The sequence below is a fragment of the Salmo trutta genome, chromosome 10 (assembly GCF_901001165.1).
Source record: "Salmo trutta chromosome 10, fSalTru1.1, whole genome shotgun sequence".
Classification (NCBI taxonomy): Eukaryota; Metazoa; Chordata; class Actinopteri; order Salmoniformes; family Salmonidae; genus Salmo; species Salmo trutta.
In genome coordinates this window covers 21,936,185-21,952,129 of record NC_042966.1, presented here as the reverse complement: position 1 = coordinate 21,952,129, position 15,945 = coordinate 21,936,185, and the positions used below count along the sequence as shown (strand labels likewise).

General features: G+C 47.0%; 1 protein-coding gene across 4 annotated transcripts in view; it reads left to right on the top strand.

Moving 5' to 3' along the window:
• Window positions 1–15,945, top strand: part of rhbdf1b (rhomboid 5 homolog 1b (Drosophila)) — a 55,242-nt gene that overhangs the window by 18,843 nt on the left and 20,454 nt on the right. For 2 of the 4 annotated variants that reach the window (XM_029764900.1, XM_029764901.1), the window contains exons 2-3: window positions 11,010–11,162; window positions 11,996–12,135. In XM_029764900.1, coding sequence (XP_029620760.1) covers window positions 11,046–11,162; window positions 11,996–12,135 — 257 coding nt within the window. In that variant the 5' untranslated portion in view covers window positions 11,010–11,045. Of the gene's footprint in view, window positions 1–11,009; window positions 11,163–11,995; window positions 12,136–13,707; window positions 14,687–15,945 lie in introns of those variants that run through there. The other 2 variants (XM_029764903.1, XM_029764902.1) reach the window with 2 other exon arrangements.

Sequence of the window (15,945 nt, the reverse complement as noted above, 5' to 3'; positions counted from 1 at the left end):
CCAATGGCAGTCAGGCTACCTCTGGCGAGCACATGGAGGGCTGTGTGGTCTCCCAAAGAAATGCCACCCCACACCATGACTGACCCACCGCCAAACCGGTCATGCTGGAGGATGTTGCAGGCAGCAGAACGTTCTCCACGGCGTCTCCAGACTCTGTCACGTCTGTCGCATGTGCTCAGTGTGAACCTGCTTCATCTGTGAAGAGCACAGGGCGCCAGTGGCGAATTTGCCAATCTTGGTGTTCTCTGGCAAATGCCAAACGTCCTGCACGGTGATGGGCTGTAAGCACAACCCCCACCTGTGGACGTCGGGCCCTCATACCACCCTCATGGAGTCTGTTTCTGACCATTTGAGCAGACACATGCACATTTGTGGCCTGCTGGAGGTCATTTTGCAGGGCTCTGGCAGTGCTCCTCCTGCTCCTCCTTGCACAAAGGCGGAGGTAGCGGTCCTGCTGCTGGGTTGTTGCCCTCCTACGGCCTCCTCCACGTCTCCTGATGTACTGGCCTGTCTCCTGGTAGCGCCTCCATGCTCTGGACACTACGCTGACAGACACAGCAAACCTTCTTGCCACAGCTCGCATTGATGTGCCATCCTGGATGAGCTGCACTACCTGAGCCACTTGTGTGGGTTGTAGACTCCGTATCATGCTACCACTAGAGTGAAAGCACCGCCAGCATTCAAAAGTGACCAAAACATCAGCCAGGAAGCATAAGAACTGAGAAGTGGTCTGTGGTCACCACCTGCCGAACCACTCCTTTATTGGGGGTGTCTTGCTAATTGCCTATAATTTCCACCTGTTGTCTATTCCATTTGCACAAGAGCATGTGAAATTTACTGTCAATCAGTGTTGCTTCCTAAGTGGACAGTTTGATTTCACAGAAGTGTGATTGACTTGGATTTACATTGTGTTGTTTAAGTGTTCCCTTTATTTTTTTGAGCAGGGTATATATATATATTTTTTACACCTTTATTTAACTAGGCAAGTCAGTTTAAGACGGCCTAGGAATGGGGGTTAACTGCCTTGTTTAGGGGGGATTCAGGGATTCGTTTTGCAACCTTCTGGTTACTAGTCCAACGCTCTAACCACCTGCCTTACTGTAACGGTTGTCGTCAGATTGAGACCAAAACGCAGCGGGTATATGTGTACTCATCTTCTTTTATTAAGGAAAGAAGGGAAACCCAAAATAAACACGTACACCAAAAGAAACACAACGACGAACAGTCCTGTAAAGGCCATAAACTATACATGGAACAAACACTAAACCTAACACATACCCATATATAGGACTCTCAATCAGAGGCAACGAGAAAACACCTGCCTCCAATTGAGAGTCCAACCCCAATAAACAAAACATAGAAATACAAAAGACTAGACAGAACATAGAAATACACTAACATAGAACAGTACCCAAAAACCCGGAAATAATAAATCAAACACCCTACTAATTAAACCACCACCCCGAACCACATAAAACAAATACCCTCTGCCATGTCCTGACCAAACTACAATAACAAATAACCCTTATACTGGTCAGGACGTGACAGTACCCCCCCTAAAGGTGCAGACGCCGGATGCAACTCATAAATAAACAACAAACCCCCCCCCCAAACAAATCCCCCTAAACTAAAGGGAGGGAAGGGAGGGTGGCTGCCGTCACCGACGGCACATGTGCTACACCCCCCCCCTCCCCAACCCACCTATACAGGAGGTGGTTCTGGCTCCGGCCTACTGTCCTCCAGAATGCAGACAGACTTGATCAGTTTCGGAACATAGGCAGACTACCCTCGTTCCGGTTCGAAGGCAGACCTCTTCCGTTCCACACTGTAGGCAGACTCATTTGATACACAGTTACTCATATTTAGTTCCGGATCGTCAACAGACTTACTCAGATCCGGGTTGCTGATAGACTCCCTTGGTTCCGGGTCATAGGCAGACTCACCCGGTTCCGGGTCGCAGGCAGACCCCTTCGGTTCCAGGTCGCAGGCAGACCCCTTCGGTTCTGGGTCACAAGCAGATTCCCTCGGTTCCGGGTCGCAGGCAGACTCCCTCGGTTCCGGGTCGCAGGCAGACTCCCTCGGTTCCGGGTCGCAGGCAGACTCCCTCGGTTCCGGGTCGCAGGCAGTCTCCCTCGGTTCCGGACTAGACACTGTTGCCGGATACTCTGGACTGCACACTGGTGCCGGATACTCTGGGCTGCACACTGGTGCCGGATACTCTGGACTGCACACTGGTGCCGGATACTCTGGACTGCACACTGGTGCCGGATACTCTGGACTGCATACTGATGCCGGATACTCTGGACTGCACACTGTTGCCGGATACTCTGGACTGCACACTATTGCCGAACTCTCGAGGCTGGGCTAACGCACTGGAAGCCTGATGCGTGGTACTGGTACTGGATGTGCCAGTCTGGGGACACGCACCTCAGGGCTAGTGCGGGGTGCGGGAACAGGCCGAGTCGGACTGGGTTGATGCACTGGAAGCCTGATGCGTGGTGCTGGTACTGGAGGTATCAGCCTGGGAACACGCACCTCAGGGCTAGTGCGGGGAGCGGGAACAGGCCGAGTCGGACTGGGTTGACGCACTGGACCGTAGAGGCGTACTGGCGGTCTCGAGCGCAGAACTAGCATCGCTCTTACTGGCTGGATGCCCACTTCCCCCTGGCAAATGCGGGGCGCTGGTACTGCGCGTACCGGCCTGAAAATACCCGGCCTCGCCACAGCACCCATCACCCCAAAACACGGGACCTGTCCAGTTAGTCTCTGCCCAAAAAAGGTACGGGGAGTTGGCCTGGGGTTCCATCCTCGCCCAGCCAAACTACCCGTGTGCCCCCCCAATTTTTTTTGGGGGGGCTGCCTCTCGGGCTTAAACGCCAGTCGTGTTCCCCTGTAGCGTTCCCGGTCTTCACTCCACTTCCTCCATGGACCTTCTCCGGCCATAATCTCATCCCACGTCCACTTCTCACGATCGTCCCTCCGTTGCTCCTTCCTCCGCTGCTTGGTCCTTATTTGGTGGGAGATTCTGTAACGGTTGTCGTCGGATTGAGACCAAAACGCAGCAGGTATATGTGTACTCATCTTCTTTTATTAAGGAAAGAAGGAAAACCCAAAATAAACACGTACACCAAAAGAAACACAACAACGAATAAACAGTCCTGTAAGGCCATAAGCTATACATGGAACAATCTCCCACAAACACTAAACCAAACACATACCCATATATAGGACTCTCAATCAGAGGCAACGAGAAAACACCTGCCTCCAATTGAGAGTCCAACCCCAATAAACAAAACATAGAAATACACTAACATAGAACAGTACCCAAAAACCCGGAAATAATCAATCAAACACCCTACTAAATAAACCACCACCCCGAACCACATAAACAAATACCCTCTGCCACGTCCTGACCAAACTACAATAACAAATAACCCTTATACTGGTCAGGACGTGACACTTACATTGCACTCCATGAGGAGCCTGCATGGCAGGCTGACTACCTGTTACGCGAGGGCAGCAAGAAGCCAAGGTAAGTTGCTAGCTAGCATTAAACTTATCTTATAAAAAACTATCAATCTTAACATAATCACTAGTTAACTACACATGGTTGATGATATTACTAGTTTATCTAACGTGTCCTGCGTTGCATATAATCGATGCGGTGCCTGTTAATTTCTCATCGAATCACAGCCTACTTCGATAAACGGTGATGATTTAACAAGCGCATTTGCGAAAAAAGCACTGTCGTTGCACCAATGTACCTAACCATAAACATCAATGCCTTTCTTTAAAATCAATACACAAGTATATATTTTTAAACCTGCATATTTAGTTAATATTGCCTGCTAACATGAAATTGTGTCACTGCTCTTGCGTTCATTGCCTGGCTCGTTGCGAACTAATTTGCCAGAATTTTCCGGAATTGTGACATACCATTGAAGGTTGTGCAATGTAACAGGAATATTTAGACTTAGGGATGCCACCCGTTAGATAAAATATGGACCGGTTCCGTATTTCACTGAAAGAAAAAAACATTTTGTTTTCGAGATGATAGTTTCCGGATTCGACCATATTAATGACCAAAGGCTCGTATTTCTGTGTGTTTATTATATTATAATTAAGTCTATGATTTGATAGAGCAGTCTGACTGAGCAGTGGTAGGCAGCAGCAGGCTCGTAAGCATTCATTCATACAGCACTTTCGTGCGTTTTGCCAGCAGCTCTTCGCAATGCATTGTGCTGTTTATGACTTCAAGCCTGTCAACTCCCAAGAGTAGGCTGGTGTAACCGATGTGAAATGGCTAGCTAGTTAGCGGGTGCGCGCTAATAGCGTTTCAAACCTCACTCGCTCTGAGACTTGGGAGTGGTTGTTCCCCTTGCTCTGCATGGGTAACGCTGCTTTGAGGGTGGCTGTTGTCAATGTGTTCCTGGTTCGAGCCCAGGTAGGAGCGAGGAGAGGGACGGAAGCTATACTGTTACACTGGCAATACTAAAGTGCCTATAAGAACATCCAATAGTCAAAGGTATATGAAATACAAATTGTATAGAGAGAAATAGTCCTATAATTCCTATAATAACTACAACCTAGAACTTCTTACCTGGGAATATTGAAGACTCATGTTAAAAGGAACCACCAGCTTTCATATGTTCCCATGTTCTGATCAAGGCACTTAAACGTTAGCTTTTTTACATGGCACATATTGCACTTTTACTTTCTTCTCCAACACTTTGGTTTTGCAGTATTTAAACCAAATTGAACATGTTTCATTATTTATTTGAGGCTAAATTGATTTTATTGATATATTATATTAAGTTAAAATAAGTGTTCATTCAGTATTGTTGTAATTGTCATTATTACAAATAAATGGTAAATAAATCGTCTGATTAATCGGTATCGGCTTTTTTTGTTCCTCCAATAATCGGTATCAAATCAAATGTATTTATAAAGCCCTTCTTACATCAGCTGATATCTCAAAGTGCTGTACAGAAACCCAGCCTAAAACCCCAAACAGCAAGCAATGCAGGTGTAGAAACACGGTGGCTAGGAAAAACTCCCTAGAAAGGCCAAAACCTAGGAAGAAACCTAGAGAGGAACCAGGCTATGAGGGGTGTCCAGTCCTCTTCTGGCTGTGCCGGGTGGAGATTATAACAGCACATGGCCAAGATGTTAAAATGTTCATAAATGACCAGCATGGTCAAATAATAATAATCATAGTAGTTGTCGAGGGTGCAACAAGTCAGAAACTCAAGAGTAAGTGTCAGTTGGCTTTTTCATAGCCGATCTTTGAGAGTATCTCTACCGCTCCTGCTGTCTCTAGAGAGTTGAAAACAGCAGGTCTGGGACAGGTAGCGCATCCGGTGAACAGGTCAGGGTTCCAGCAGGTCTGGGACAGCATGTCTGGGACAGGTAGCACGTCCGGTGAACAGGTCAGGGTTCCATAGCCGCAGGCAGAACAGTTGAAACTGGAGCTGCAGCACGGCCAGGTGGACTGGAGACAGCAAGGAGTCATCATGCCAGGTAGTCCTGAGGCATGGTCTTAGGGCTCAGGTCCTCTGAGAGAGAGAAAGAAAGAAAGAGAGAATTAGAGAGAGCATATATAAATTCACACAGGACACCGGATAAGACAAGAGAAATACGCCAGATGTAACAGACTGACCCTAGCCCCCCGACACATAAACTACTGCAGCATAAATACTGGAGGCTGAGACAGGAGGGGTCAGGAGACACTATGGCCCCATCCGATGAAACCCCCGGACAGGGCCAAACAGGCAGGATATAACCCCACCCACTTTGCCAAAGCACAGCCCCCACACCACTGGAGGGATATCTCCAACCACCAACAAATCTTTCTCCTCTCTCTCTCTCTCTCTCTCTCTCTCTCTCTTTCTCACTCTTTCTCTCTCTCTTTCTCTCTCTTTATCTCTCTCTCTCCCCATCTTTCCTTCCTCTCTCATTTCAACCTTCCTTGCTCGAGTATAGAAATGCCAAGCTGTATTTTTTGACATTATAATTGACACTTCCTTCCATTATAATTGACACTTCCTTCACCGACTGTGTCGGTATCGGCGTTGAAAAATCATAATCGGTCGACCTCTAGTATCAACAGTCACTCAATTAGCGCATGTCAGCTATTTTATTTATTTATTGGTAAGTTAGTCTAGCGGCCAGCTATCTAAACTTGTAGTTAGCATGGTCGAATGACCAAACGGGGCGGGGTCCATTGATCATCAGTTATCATATTAAAAATGACGAACATTTGCCTTCGCCCCATGGCAAAATGTGTAGAATTGCAGCAAACTTGCTTTAAAATGGCAATATTTTCTCTACGCCCCATGGCAAAATGTGCAGAATTGCAGGAGATGAACTTTAAAATGATTTTCGCTGGCACATGGGGGGGCGCTAAAATGTTTTGCTCCCAAGGTAGTGTGGTGTTTTGTTTGGGGGGGGGGGGGGGGTGTATGGTTGTGGGTACGCAGACCCACAAGCCACTGCTGCCCCTCATAATGAGTTCCGTTTCTTTGTGACCCCCACCCCCATCAAAGCAGCCCGTCCCTGCTGTAGGTCATACTTTTATTGTGCATTCTGTGGCTGTTTTCTCTGTTATACTCACTGTTATTAGGTAGATGTGTTTTTTGCAGCTGGTCTGATCGTGTGTTGTAGTCAAACAAAGCGAGGCTAAGGCACCGGAAGAGGGATACAACACAACAAACACAACACAAACACAACATAGCACCACTCACAGAAAGGAAGCAACAAAATGAGGTCATCCATCGCTGGAGAACAAACACACAAGGAGATATGACTGTAACATCTGGCACAGATCAAAACCCACTACTACACAGACCTCTGATGATGTCACGGGGGGGGGGGATGGGACATAACTAGGACTTATCTAAGAGCAGATGGCGGGTTCGCTGGGGTTCGATTTTTCCAACACATCAAATATTGATTTCAGCCAAAGATTCATAACACACGAGTCCATTTACATGACACAAGTGAATAAATATCATCACTGTTTGAACTGAGATGATATCAGGCCCATTGCTTTGTCCATGGTGCATAAAGCATAAAATGCAGAGTTCCTCTACAATACTCTGTCAAGCTGAAATGAGAAGAGGTGGTATTGGGCTCTGTAAGGTTACACTGACCTTATCCTGAGTTCTAAATCGAGTGATTGTTTCCCATTTAAAAAAAAAATGCTATTTTGAGACGCAGGGAAACGCAGTCGGTGAAGGAAGTGTCAATTATAATGTCAAAAAATACAGCTTGGCATTTCTGTACTCGAGCAAGGAAGGTTGAAATGAGAGAGGTAGAAAAAAAGATGGAGAGAAAAGGAAGGAAAGATGGGGAGAGAGAGAGATAAAGAGAGAGAGAAAGAGTGAGAAAGAGAGAGAGAGAGGAGAAAGATTTGTTTGGAAAGTGCAAGGCTTTTGAAACAGAGACAATGAGGAGTAACTTGAGTTCAGTTCAACCCCAGTACTGTCCGGTGCAAAGCTCTTTCCATGAGCACAGCAAACAGGGTAGGAGAGGACAATGTTTGGACAGCTCTTTTACGCAATGTGACATTCTGTTTAATTTCAGCAAGATGTGTCTGGAAGAAATGTCCCTGAATGCAAAACAGGCCTAAGTAGTTGATATTGGGCAGTGTAACTGTAAGAAAAGATCCAGCTGTTTCTCCAAATCCATCCATATACTGTAGTTTACAGTATTTTGTAGGCCGTCATTGTAAATAAAATGATATTATTTTTTAAGTAGTGAAATCAACACCAATTGCATAACACAAGAGCAAATCCATTCAAACACATTCATTCAGTTTCATTCATTGAAAACTCATTTCCATTCAGTTCCTTTTGACTCCTGGTGCAGGGTGACTTCCTGGAGATTCTTTATGTTTATGACATCACCCGTCCAATCCATGTCCTGATCTCCTTCTAGGCTGACAGACAGGAGGAGGCATATTATCATGTGGTCTACTGCAGGATTAAAGCCTGTCCTTTGGACCTTAATCTGCTTGTCACACACACACACTCACACACACACACACACACACACACACACACACACACACACACACACACACACACACACACACACACACACACACACACACACACTCACAGATGGACAAAACTGACAGGGTGAAAAAGGGATAGAGGGATCATGGAATAGAAAACAATGTGTATGTGTGTTGAATGCTGTTTTGTGTCAAAAGGGGATGGGAGAAAAAGGGAGTGCTTTCGTTATTCTCATTTTACTGCTTTCGTTATTTTCATTTTACTGCTAACTTCTGACTTAGGCCTTAACCGCAGTTTGTGTGCATGTGTGTGTGTGTGTGTGTGTGTGTGTGTGAGTGTGTGTGTGTGTGTGTGTGTGTGTGTGTGTGTGTGTGTGTGTGTGTGTGTGTGTGTGTGTGTGTGTGTGTGTGTAGCCATAGGATAGGGTCATATTGTTCTGGTGAGATGCTATTTGTAGGAGTATGTTTACTCTCTCTGTCTCTGAAAGACTCTGAAGGAGCACACAGGGTTCTAGAACCAACCACAGAATGACCTTCAGAACACAGCCAGCCGAGGGATAACTCCACATTTTATGTGCTGCTTTTTTCTGAATTCTTACCGTAAACTCCATTCCCATGGGTTTGGAAACACACCCACTCTGACTGCCTGGCTGGCTAGTGTGTCGCTGCTGGTATTGAATAGCACACAGCTTGTTGGACTTGGCTTCAGTGAGTCTCAAGCCTCAAGAATCAATGATGATATAATAGACGATTGTTCTATAAAATGATTTCATGGCAAGACCAACGACTGTAATTTCCCTTCTGAGAAATATTTCAAAATGAACCTCAAAACCATTCACATGTGATATCTCCTTAAATGGTGGTTGTCTGTTCAGTCTTACAGATGCTGCATTCAGATGTCCTTTTCACGATCATCTCATGTTTAACTCTTATTTAACATTGGCTGGCTCGAGGACTTCTTTTCCAGATCATAGTTAGACCCCACATTGTCACCACACAGACATAGGACAGCCTCAATGCCTTACGGCTTCCTGTTGATCAGCCAAGAACACCGTGCTGAGTGGATGAAGGATTATGTGGATACAAGTTTGCTAACATCAAAGATCATATCTTAGCTCTTGACACATGGCAAACAATCTATTAGTCAACTGCTTCAGTGAGGAAGCCCTGCTTGTCTGGAGACAGTGTGGGTTTAGGTTTGACTCAGTGGGTGTGCTACTGTATGTGTATAGGATACCAATCAACAACTCTCTGTGATTCTTCTATCCACAGGATTCAGTAGTAGTATATGTGTGTATGTGTGGAGCCCCTAAGTTTACTTGGATTGAGCCAGGCTGTTCCTTTGATGCAGTGGTTCCGGTGCTGACGGTTGCGAGTGTGTGTGTGTGTGTGTGTGTGTGTGTGTGTGTGTGTGTGTGTGTGTGTGTGTGTGTGTGTGTGTGTGTGTGTGTGTGTGTGTGTGTGTGTGTGTGTGTGTGTGTGTGTGAGAACATCCTCAGGGGTGGCTGAGTTCAAAGACTTTGTGTAAATACTCGGGGCTCCTGAGTGGCGCAGCGGTCTAAGGCACTGCATCTCAGTGCTAGAGGTGTCACTACAGACCTTGGTTCGATTCCAGGCTGTATCACAACCGGCCATGATTGGGAGTCCCATAGGGTGGCGCACAGCGTCGTCCGGGTTAGGGTTGTGTCGGGGTAGGCTGTCATGGTAAATAAGAATTTGTTCTTAACTGACTTGCCTTATTTTTTATAAATAAAAAAATACAGTACAACATTGAGTGGGGTTGGATGAGGAGAGGTTTTTGAGGCAATCAACGCCCCCTTGTGGGAGAATATAGTAGTACAAAGTCTTAAAAAACATGGAAAAGTCATGGAAATCATAGGTCTGCTTTGCTATAAGCATTTCGCTACACCCGCAATAACATCTGCTAAATATGTGTATGTGACCAATAACATTTGATTTGATTTTGATGTTGTGGTACAGCGACAGCATACCCCACACAAAGATATATGACTACGAAGAATGGAAGAGAGACAGTGAATATACATAGAGAGAGCCCCGACAGAGCAGACTAAATCTGAGGGTTAGGGTTAGGATGGGCAGACAGACAGTGGACACAGGGCAGGCTGTATCCAGATGGGCAGACAGACAGTGGACACAGGGCAGGCTGTGTCCAGGTGGGCAGACAGACCGTGAACACAGGGAAGGCTGTGTCCAGGTGGGCAGACAGACAGTGGACACAGGGAAGGCTGTGTCCAGATGGGCAGACAGACCGTGGACACAGGGAAGGCTGTGTCCAGATGGGCAGACAGACCGTGGACACAGGGAAGGCTGTGTCCAGATGGGCAGACAGACAGTGGACACAGGGAAGGCTGTGTCCAGATGGGCAGACAGACTGTGGACACAGGGAAGGCTGTGTCCAGATGGGCAGACAGACAGTGGACACAGGGAAGGCTGTGTCCAGGTGGGCAGACAGACAGTGGACACAGGGAAGGCTGTGTCCAGATGGGCAGACAGACAGTGGACACAGGGAAGGCTGTGTCCAGATGGGCAGACAGACTGTGGACACAGGGAAGGCTGTGTCCAGATGGGCAGACAGACAGTGGACACAGGGAAGGCTGTGTCCAGATGGGCAGACAGACTGTGGACACAGGGAAGGCTGTGTCCAGATGGGCAGACAGACAGTGGACACAGGGCAGGCTGTGTCCAGATGGGCAGACAGACAGTGGACACAGGGAAGGCTGTGTCCAGATGGGCAGACAGACAGTGGACACAGCGCAGGGCGTGTCCAGTTTGGAGGGCACGTTGTCTGTTTGTGTTAGACTGGCATCATCACCAGCATTAGGATCAGCCAACTTCCCAATAATGGAAAGTACTCAATAAAGCTGCTTCATGCTCTGTGCTCTGAGTCAGATCACTGGGCTTATCTGTAATACGGCTGCAATGTGTGTGTGTGTGTTCTGAACTTCTGTCTCACATCTCTCCTTGTCTCCAGCTGGCAGAAGTAGTGCGGTAGGGGGCGGTAGAGAGCATGGCTGAGTCGGGCCAGCCCCAGGAGAGCAGCAGTCTGCAGAGGAAGAAACCTCCATGGCTCAGAGTGGACATCCCCCCACAGCTGTCCCTGGATGAGCCCTCAACATTCATACAGGTATGATGACACATCTCTCTCTCGCTCTCTCGCTCGCTCACACGCTCACACACTCACACACACACACACACACGTTTGTTTTACTATCCTTGTGGGGACCAAACAATTGATTCCCATTCAAAATCCTATTTTTCCTAACCCCTACTTTACCCTAAACCTAACCCATAACCAAACCCTAACCTTAACCCCAAAACCCTAAAACTAAACCGAACCCTAACCCCTAACCCTAACCCCTAACTCTCACTCATAACCCTAACTCCTAACCCTAACCCCTAACCCTAACTCCTAACCTTAACTCATAACCCTAACCCCTAACCCTAACTCCTAACCCTAACCCTAACTCCTAACCCCTAACCCTAACCCCTAACTCCTAACCCCTAACTCCTAACCCTAACCCCTAACCCTAACTCCTAACCCTAATTGTAACCCAAAACCTAAGCCTAAAAAAGCCTTTTTCCTTGTGGGGACCAGTAAAATGTTTTCCTTGTTTTACTATCCTCAGGTCCCCACAAGGAAAGTAAAACCAAACCACACTTATGCACGCACACACACACACACACACACACACACACACACACACACACACACACACACACACACACACACACACACACACCAGATACAATGCAACTGGATAGACATTCAACACACACACTTATACAGGTAGAACACACACCCCACACACATTCATACATACATGTACAGTTGCTGTAATCTGGCCTACACACAGGTTCAATACAGACTCAATACAAGCGTACACTAGAGACCAGCTACAGTAAGTCCACTCAGCTGTTGAGGTGCAATGTCTTGTTGTTGTCTGGTGTGTGTCGCAGCCAGTGAAGAGGCAGGGGTTCCCGCGCAGTGAGAGCATGCCTGGCGAGAACATACAATCAGGCATCGCAACCTTTGACCCCAGCAACTATCTCCAACCCCCCTTGCAGCGCCAGCCCTCCATCACAGAGACCATCAAGAGGTGAGACCACACACACACACACACACACACACACACACACGTGTATCACACACCACACCTTCCACTCTCCTTGCTTCTGCATTCCCTGAAAAGCTTTTCTAAATAACACTAACTTTTACTAACTGACTCTTACTCTTTTCCAGCTGATCTGAACTTATACTCTTTTCATTTCTCTTTTTACTCCTGTCCTTTATTTCCCACTCTCTCCTTTCTCTTGGTGTCTCTTCCTTCTCCTTCCCCATCGGCCTACCTGCCTCCACCGGCTTTCCTCGGTCTGGTGTGTGTGTGTGTGTGTAGTGAGAAGAGGGTGCATTTCAAGCGGGTCAACACGGTGCCTCCTAAGGGCCAGAGGGGCCCCCGACGGGTGTCTGTGCTGCGCAGGCGCTCCTGTGTCCCCAAACTGGTCACCCGCCGCCGCTCGTCCATCCCCAAACAAATCATCAAGTAAGAGTGAGAGAGGAGGGGAGGGGATGAGGAGGGATATGAAGAGAGAGGATGAAAGAAGGAACAAGGGAAGAGAGAGAAGGAAAAGATTAAGATAATGTGTCAGTACAACAATGTAAGAATCCCCTGAAGATATAACGCAAACTTCCAGCAATTCGCTCACCAAATCATGTGTTTAAGGATGAATCGTCAGAGCAACACACAGGGACCATATCTGCTGTGTGTTATGTTTTCATGTTTTTGACTATGTTCCATGACGCATAGAGGATGCATTCACACGTTCCACCCACCAACCCTTATACACACACTCACACACACTCACACACACACAATGACTCATAAAGAGTAGCTACCTGGCCTCCCACATCAAGGCCGCTGTGAAGCCATCGGAGAGCCATGTAGCTGGTTTGTGTGTTCAGCTCATTGTGTGACAGTGGACCAACACCAAAGGCTACCCCTTCAAAGGCCTACCTGAACCTTCACATGCGAAAAGGTGGAACCACGGTGTGTGTGTGTGGTCCGGTTGGCTCCAGTAGGACTCTATCAATAGCATGACAGTAGCACAGTGAGTGGGCACTTGTACTGGCAGGCTAAGGCCTGTGAGAGGGACAGGAATGTCAGCAATGCTAACTTTCTATTGACAGCTATTGTCACACCTATGGAGTTATTCATAGACATGATGATACAGTATGTGACTGACTGAGTTTGAACCCCCGTGTTAGCAGTGTGTCACAAGACTGTGTTAGCCTGCTGAGCGAAAGGCATTAGTTAGCCTTTTTCATGCCTCACCCTAAGGTAGTTTCCTCATGATCATGCAAGGGGTTCATGACTTTGCAGCGTCAACCTTGTGTGCATTCTTTCTCTCTCTCCACCCCCCTCTCTCTCTTCCTCACTCTCTCCCTCTCGCTTCCTCTCTCTCCCTCTCTCTCTCTCCCTCTCTCTTCCGTTCTCTCTCTCTCTCCCTCTCCTGTTCTCTCTCTCTCCCTCTTTCTCTCTCTCTCTCTCGATCTCTCTCTCTCTGTCTCTCTCTCTCCCTCTGTCTCTCTCGTCCTCTCTCTCTCTCTCTTGTTGAGACAGGTTCCACACACTCCCTCCACCGCCTGATATGTACAACCTACCTTGTTTTTTCTCTCCTTCTAATCTCTCTCTTCCTGGGAAGTGCTGGTATGTTAGTGGGAGCGTTGGCCAATTTACACAAACTCCCCAAACGGGGGGGAGAGAAAGAGAGAGAGAAAGAGGAGGGGTTAATAGAAAGAGAGGGCTGAGAGAGAGAGGGAGAGAGGTCAATAAAAAAGAGGGAGAGGCATGTAGAACTAAGTGTGTTAGGGAGGTGGGAACAGAGATTCACAGTGAGCAGATATGTAGATCCGTTGTCCATTCCCACTGAGGATCAGGCAGCTAGAGAGAGAGGATTCATGGAGATACAGGCGGAAAGATTTCACAACCTCAAGTTCAGAGAGACAATCTTCTGTTGAATTAAGAGGTGTCCTGGAGAGAGAAGACCGTTTTGAGGAAAACTGGATACTCAATACTTCCAAGCACAGTAGACGCATCACAGATCATAGCCTGGAGGTTATGGAACTGAAGAGAGCAAATCCCTGTAATAGATACAGACTAGAATATCACACTGCGCCAAGTTTGTCTCAAGTTCAGAGAGCAAATCTTCTGTTGAATTAAAAGTCTGTTGGATTCTATTTCCAAGCACAGTAGACGGATCACAGTGCTGCAGGAGAAAGACAAATATATCGGAGTTCCACTGGAGGTCAGCCAGCTTCTAGACGACACGTTCTCCTAGTGTGATCATCTGGCCTGAGGAACATCAACTTTGCCAGGCCGTTTGATTGGCCCCCTCTCTGGGAAGAACATACTACTGAATGGAAGTACATTTCACATCAGCACCCAGTGGATGTATAGCAGCTCTCAGCCTCAACTGACCTTCAATTATTCTCACCAGCTGTGAACCAGAGGGGGACGTGGGGTCAGACGTTGGACAGGGGTTAGGGCTGAGACCAGGACATTATGTGGTTGTGGCTCCAGGCTGCTGTAGCTCTGTGTGAGCCAGAGGCATGACCCTACCTGCTTCCTGGGACTGGGATGGACTGGACAGGTAAGAGGATTTGGGGGGGCAACATGGGAATGCCTGGACAGGAGGACTAGAGGGAAGAACTGGGAGAGGTGCGTTAGTGTGTTGGAGAGGGGAGACACAGGAGGGGGACAGCGGGAGAAAGGGATGTGCTGGACAGGTAAGACAGTGTGAGACTGGTTAGAGGAACGTGGGAAACAGGAGGGAGGGAAGGAGTCGGGGAACAGGAAAGAAGAGAGGGAGCGAGAGGGGGGAGGGAGGGAGAGGAAGGAAAGAAGAGCGGTCGAGGGGAGGGGAGATTAGAGGAGAGGATTTCCAGCTTTGCAGGGATCACTGACAGTATTTTACAAAGGAACCGTTTATCTTTAGATTTTTCATAGTTGAGGGATGCTTGTTTCTAGAATGTTAGGTGCTCCAAAGTGACTCAAATGTAATAGAACAAGGAAAATAGAACATGCACGGATCAGTGTGAAATAAATAAGGATGTTCCACCCTCACTAAATGTCTCCCCAAACTACACATGACCTTTGTCTGTATGCTTCTGGCTCCACTGGCAATAGCTGTTAGGATCTCTGCCGGTCTCAGAATGATTGGAGAAAGTGGTAGCATCGGCTATCCTTATAGGGCACTACTTTCTGTTGGCATCTTTGTCTTTCTTTGAGTGGCAGATTTATTGCTTTGTGTGTGAATAGTCAGCTAAGCTTCCCAATCAGAGGTAGATAATGATTGTGAATAAAATAGTACACTGTGTGCACCAACCCTACCTTTAGGATATCAAAAAGCCTATTGATGTAGGGTGATGTACTTTCAATCGTTGTCGCTTGGCAGACTGGTGTACTCATGAACCAGTTGTTGTGTTATTTAGTTTGGGTGTGACTGTGACACGCACACACATCCGCACACAATCACACACATTCAAATGCAGACACGCAAGTGTGCACATCAGCGTTTCCGTTAGCCGGTAATAGCCAGCTTTTGGCATATAAAAAATAGAAAAGCCGTTAAGTAAAATTGCCGCCGGCCAATTGTCAGGGGGAAGAAGAAAAAATCCCATTGCGAAATAATTCCTTTTAGCCTATTCATTTATGGAAATACCAGTTGATGTAAATACATTTGACTGGTCTATTGGTAGATTTGCATAATTTGGTGGAATTAAATTTGTGCGTGTGAAGGCACAAATTTGTTATGTATCTTATTTATTATGTATCATATTTGTTATGTATCTTATTTATTATGTATCATATTTGTTATGTATCTTATTTACACTACATGGCCAAAAGTAT